The sequence below is a fragment of the Acyrthosiphon pisum genome, chromosome X (genome assembly GCF_005508785.2).
Source record: "Acyrthosiphon pisum isolate AL4f chromosome X, pea_aphid_22Mar2018_4r6ur, whole genome shotgun sequence".
Taxonomy (NCBI): domain Eukaryota; kingdom Metazoa; phylum Arthropoda; class Insecta; order Hemiptera; family Aphididae; genus Acyrthosiphon; species Acyrthosiphon pisum.
Genome location: NC_042493.1, coordinates 46,622,060 through 46,628,624, shown reverse-complemented (window position 1 = coordinate 46,628,624; position 6,565 = coordinate 46,622,060). Strand labels below are relative to the sequence as shown.

The 6,565-nt window shown below is 32.6% G+C and overlaps 1 protein-coding gene across 1 annotated transcript; it reads right to left on the bottom strand.

Annotated features, from left to right (window-relative positions):
• Positions 1-5,553: 5,553 nt before the first annotated feature.
• LOC103308205 lies at positions 5,554-6,072 on the bottom strand. The gene has a single exon (XM_008181217.1). The coding sequence runs from the start codon at positions 6,070-6,072 to the stop codon at positions 5,554-5,556; it is 519 nt and encodes a 172-aa protein (XP_008179439.1).
• Between the last annotated feature and the right edge of the window lie 493 nt (positions 6,073-6,565).

Below are 6,565 nucleotides of genomic sequence, written 5' to 3'. Positions count from 1 at the left end.
GTATTATTTTGTTTCGTATAGTTGATGACAATTTCAATATATCTGAACTATTTTTGGGGTTTTTTGATACTGAATATACTAATTCTATAGCGTTGTTTACTTTAATAACTAATGTTATAAACAAATTCGGACTGCAATATCCGACTGCAGAGGTCAGTGTTATGATGGCGCTGCAAATGTAAGTGGCCATATAAGTCCACAAACGAATTGTTGAATTAGAAAACCGAGCTATTTATGTCCATTGTGTAGCATATACACTAAATCTTGTGGTTCAAGATGCCATGTTAAAAATTGATAAATCAAGAGATTTTCTATCAATGATCAAATCAATCATAGTGTTTGTACGTAGTTCTCCTAAAAGACAGGCTATATTTAATACTCTTCAAGCTGAACAAGACATAATTAATTGCAAAACTCTTCGTCCATTTTGTCCAACAAGGTGGTGTATGAGAATTAAATCTCTTAAAACTTTGTATGATAATTATGCAGTATTAATAGAATTTCTTCATACTATTTCAAAGGAAAAAAATGAAAATGGGGCAAAAGCCAGTGGTTATAGTAAACAATTACTTAGTTTTGACTTTTTGTTTTATATAAAAGTAATGATTATTATTTTTGAAAGGGTTGAAATCCTAAATGCAGAACTTCAAAGAATATCTTTAAGTTTTCAAGAAGAACAATTAAAAATTGAAAACATCATGATATCTATTCAACAACTAAGAGATACTGGATTTGATGACTTATGGGAACAAGTTTTAGTAAAATCTAGTGAGCTAAAACTGAAAAAGCCAAATGAACAGAGAATAAAAAAAATTCCTAAGAAATTACTTCAAGGTAATAGTGAAGGGCATACATTTTCATCAGTTAGAGAAAAATACAAAATTACATTTTACGAACTTCTAGATGTTACATTATCATCATTAAATAACCGATTTCAAAAAAATGTAATTAATCATTTATGCGAACTTGAAAAATTTATAATTGGTAAAGAAAAATTGGTAACATATGTTAGTTCCTTTTATGGGATTGATTTCGATCAAGAAAAACTCCAGTTGCATAGAGATATGTTTCTAGATATTGTAAAATCAAGAAAATTTAGTATAAACAGTACACAAGATGCCATAGATGTATTTAAATCGTATAATTCGTTAGGAATGTTAACAGAGTTTAATAAACTTCTAAAAATTATTTTGACTGTTCCAGTATCGTCTTGTACTGCGGAAAGATCTTTTTCAGCACTACGAAGATTAAAAATATTTTTAAGGTCTACAATGACACAAAATCGTCTAAACGATATTGCTTTATTGCATGTCAATCGTAATGAAGATATAGATATTGAGCAAATAGCTAACTCTTTTATAAATTCAAGTAAAATACGTCAAAACACATTTTTTTTGTAAATAATCAAATTACATTAATTTTTTGTTTTACTTATTATTATTTATAAATAAACTCAAATTGGTACACATTTATTTTGTTGTATGGTTATTAATTATTATAATACTTTATAATCAATGATGAAATTGCATTTTTCAGTGTACAACATTGTTAATATTATTATATTGTATTATTTAATATTTTAATATTTATATAACGGGGTAAAGCGGGGTGATTAGGGTCTTTGAGGGGAATCGGGTCAAAAACTTTTTTTTATCGTATTATTGATTATAGAAAATTATGTATTTATCGTTATCAATTTTAGTCTTCACTGTTTAATAAACCGGAACATTTTCTGTACAATTTATAGTGTTGTAGATAAAACTAACTAAATGATAAATATAAATGACTTTATTATATGAACACTTTAACTATTAAAATTAAAAATTACACAACATTATATTAAAATTAATAAGTAGTAGTAGTAATAATACAAAGACGCGGACGCCGTCATGAGACAAAACTGAGTACAAAAACATACAGTGTTGCCAAGATACACAATTGTCCCTACAGTACGCCCCGTCCAGAGACGGAGTCGTAGGATAACATGGTTGATAAAGTTTTAACATGATAATGATAATAATCTGATAAATAATAAAAAAAATATATACATACAAATGAAACAATATTTTGATTATAAGTTACAACATAACAAGAAAATTATAAATTTTATTATATTTTAAATGAAACAGTAAGCTTACTCTTCTTATTCTGGTTAACTATTTCCATAGCATAGGAATGGTCGTGCTGAGTATCATCTTCATACGCCATGAATGCAGGTTTCAAACGATCAATGGATATGACTGTCGGCTTACCTTTAATATCTACTTTGTAATATTTGTCCATCCGTTCTAATAACATAAATGGACCATCATAGGGCATCTGGAGGGGTTTCTTCACTGCATCAACTCGAACGAAGACGTGAGATGTTTTCTGTAGTTCTGTTGATACAAATGTGCTCCTTGTAGATTTGTGTGAAACTTCTACAGGTTTGATTTTCTCAAATTTTTGTTTTAAATGTGACACGAACATATCTTCATCAGGTGTATTGATGTTACTTGTGAAAAATTCACCTGGAATCCGTAGTGATGTACCATATACTAAGTATGCGGCTGACACGTTAGTATCTTTTATTGCACACCGTAATCCTAATAGTACTGGTGTAAGTACTGCTACCCAATCAGATTTTGCATGTGCCTTTATGGATTGTTTGAGAGTTCTATGGAATCGTTCAATTTTTCCATTTGATTGAGGATGGTAAGGCGTTGTCCTGATTCTATAAATTCCCAAAAGGTTTGTCAGTGATGCAAATAGTTTACTCTCAAATTGTCTGCCTTGATCTGTAACAATTTTTTCAGGTGCCCCAAAGCGAGCAACCCAACCAGAGTAGAATGTTTCTGCAATCGTTTCTGCTTTTATGTCTGGTATTGGGTAGACTTCTGGCCATGATGTATATCTGTCGATACAAGTAAGGCAGTATGTATTACCCTTTACTGGCGGAAGCGGACCGATTATGTCTATATGGACTTGTTGAAAACGTGCATCCGGTATGTCAAAATGCTGCACTGGACTCTTTGTGTGTCGTGAGATCTTTGCTTGTTGGCACTGAATGCTCTGTTTTGCCCATTTCGCACAATCTTTTTTGATTCCCGGCCAAACAAAACATTCTGTTACCATTTTAGTTGTGCCCCTTTGTCCTGGGTGTGCTAGTTCATGTACAGATTTAAATATTGTACGCCTGAAATTGATAGGTATGTATGGTCGGACATTATTTGTTGAAGTATCACAATAAATAAATGATGTTCCAGATCCGTATTTCAATTTTTTTAATTTCAAACTGGTAGTGCTATCTGCTTCAAGTAGGTGTTTGAGTTGTTCATCTGTTTCTTGATGTTCTTGTAATTTATTATAATCTATTGAACCTGGGAATTCAACTGCTTCAATTCTAGATAAAAAATCAGCTGGAATATTACTTTTTCCATTAATGTATTGAATATCAGTGGTGAATTGTCCAATAAAATCTAGTTGACGCACTTGTCTAGGTGTTGCTTTATTGTTCTTTTGACAAAATGAAAATATAAGAGGTTTGTGGTCTGTAAATATTGTAAAAGGTCTACCTTCTAACAAATGTCTGAACTGTTTAACACCCAAATACATAGAAAGTAACTCTCTATCATAAGTGCTATATTTTTGTTGTGTATCTGAAAGTTTTTTTGAAAAATATGATATTGGTCTCCAATTATTTTCATCATCTTCTTTCTGTTGAAGTACTCCTCCAATTGCATAATTTGATGCATCAACTACTAATGCAATGGTAGAATTGGTACGTGGGTGTGCTAATGTTGCTGCATTAATTAGATCATCTTTACATAATAAAAATGATTGAATAGCTTCTTTACTCCAATTAATTGGTGTCTTATCATTTTTCTTGGATTGTTTTAAATAATCGTTCAGTACCCCTTGATTTTTGGCTGCATTTGGTAAGAAACGACGATAAAAATTTAACATGCCCAAAAATCGTCGAAGCTCCTTGACGGTCTTTGGTCTGTCATATTCATGAATTGCTTTTACCCTTTCTGCTGCAGGTGTAGTACCGTCCATAGTAATGTCAAACCCTAGGAAACGCACCTTATTTTGGCCAAAAACACTCTTTTGAACATTAATATTTAAATTAAATTTAGAAAGTTGTTCGAATACCTTTCGTAAATGTACCTTATGTTGTTCCAAATTGTCTGACGCTATTAGGATGTCATCTATGTATACAAAACAGAATTCAAAACCCATATAAACTTCGTTCACAAAACGTTGGAATGTTTGGGCTGCGTTTTTGAGTCCAAATGGCATTCGCACAAATTCAAATAGACCAAAAGGTGTTGTTATTGCTGTCTTTTGTATGTCATCAGCATTCACAGGTATTTGGTGATAAGCACGCTCTAAATCTAGGGTAGAAAATATTTTCTTACCAGAAAGTAACTGGTTGAAGTCTTGAACATGTGGAATAGGATAACGATCTGGTGTAGTAATACCATTTAAGCGTCTATAATCACCGCAGGGTCTCCATTCTTGGTTACTCTTTTTTACCATTTGTAATGGTGATGCCCAAGGACTATTAGATGGTCTGCAAATTCCCAAATTCATCATATTCTGGAATTGCTTCTTAGCTGCCAATAGTTTGTCTGGGGATAGTCTTCTAGGTTTTTCAAATACAGGGGGGCCTTGTGTTTCAATAAAATGTGATGTTTGATGTGTGGCTGTAGCTGTATATGCTTGTGGTATAGTCACTGTAGGAAACTCATGTAAAATGTCAGCAAAGTTATGATTGTCAGCATATGTTCTAATTGAACATACAACTGCATTTGATTGTATACCTACTGTTGATAACTTGGTAGTATTGTCAATTAATCTATGATTGCGAATATCAACCAAAAGGTTGAATTTATGCAAAAAATCAGCACCTATAATTGCCTTTTCAGTGTCAGCTAATATAAAAGACCACTGAAATAAACGTCGAAGGTTAAGGTTAATTGTTAGTGTTCGTTCACCATAGGTATTTATTGTTGTGTTGTTTGCTGCAAATAATTTAAGATCATTAGTTTGTTTATTTTTGTGTTTACAAGGCAATATGGAAACATCAGATCCTGTATCAATTAAAAATTGTATATGAGAATCGTTGTCCTTGATCATAAGCCTTTTGCTGTTTGCTAGATTGTGATTTGATTGTTGTGTGGTTTGGCAGCTTTTTAAACCGATATCCGAGGCTGCCGTCTTGGATCGGTCTATTAGTTTCCCTCGTGTTGATTACCTTTAGAGGTAGTATACTCACAAGGATCTACACACTTCCTGGCTTTTTTACCAAAATTATCATGGTAAAAACAATAACCGTTTTCGCCCATCCTCCATTTTCCATATCTTGCGCGTGAAACTGAACGTGATCGCGATGTTTTACTTGTGCTTAATGAACGGGATCGGTCGTCGTTTCGGTTGGCGGCGATTTTTAACTCGTTCACTTCTTTTACTAATGTTTTTAATATCTCTGCTGTTGATTCGGAAACTGTATTAACAATCATCCGTTGTTGGTCGATCTCAGAAATCTTGTCGGCAAGTCTGGTAAGCTCTTCAATTGTCCTCATTGTACTCATTGTTAGTACTCATTGTTAGACAAGATTGTGTAGTTACCGGTAGTTGTTGTAACCATAAGGTTTTAAGTAGTTGCGTGCTACATGCCATTCCTCCCAGTCTTTGCATTTCGTTTAGCAGCATTGACGGTCTCTTATCGCCTAAACGCATGTCTCCTAGAAGTCTGCGTAATTTTGATTCTTGACTATCGGTAAATAATTCGATGAGTCGATTTTTCAAAGTATTATATCTGTCGGTATCCGGGGGTTTTTGAATGATGTCAGACACCTGTGATAATATTTCAGTGTCAACTGCACCTACTATATGGTTATATTTTGTCAAATCGTTCGTAATTCCACCTAAATGGAATTGTGCCTCTACCTGTGCAAACCATATTGCCGGATCGCTCTTCCAAAATGGCGGCACTTTGACAGTAACACGATTAACGGTCGCAAAGGCTGGATAGTTGTTTGGGGTTAACGAATTGTTTGTGTCGGCGTTCGTATTTTCGTTTTCCATAATGTTCTTTACCGAGGTCACCAATTATAGTGTTGTGGATAAAACTAACTAAATGATAAATATAAATGACTTTATTATATGAACACTTTAACTATTAAAATTAAAAATTACACAACATTATATTAAAATTAATAAGTAGTAGTAGTAATAATACAAAGACGCGGACGCCGTCATGAGACAAAACTGAGTACAAAAACATACAGTGTTGCCAAGATACACAATTGTCCCTACACTATTATTTACTTTAGTAGTTATTTTTTTTCAGATTTTCACTTACATTTCAGATTTAAATTACCTGAAGTCTAGTTACTTTTAACCATTCAACAATCATTATAATGAGTAGGGCTGGGATTTGTATGTAAATACATATTTTTAGTAAAACATGATAAATTAATTATTGCAAATGATAAATTCGTTTCACGTGATTTGCAATAAAATAAGATATATTTTATTTTACATATTTTTACAGATTTCGTAAAATTTTCGCTTTTTT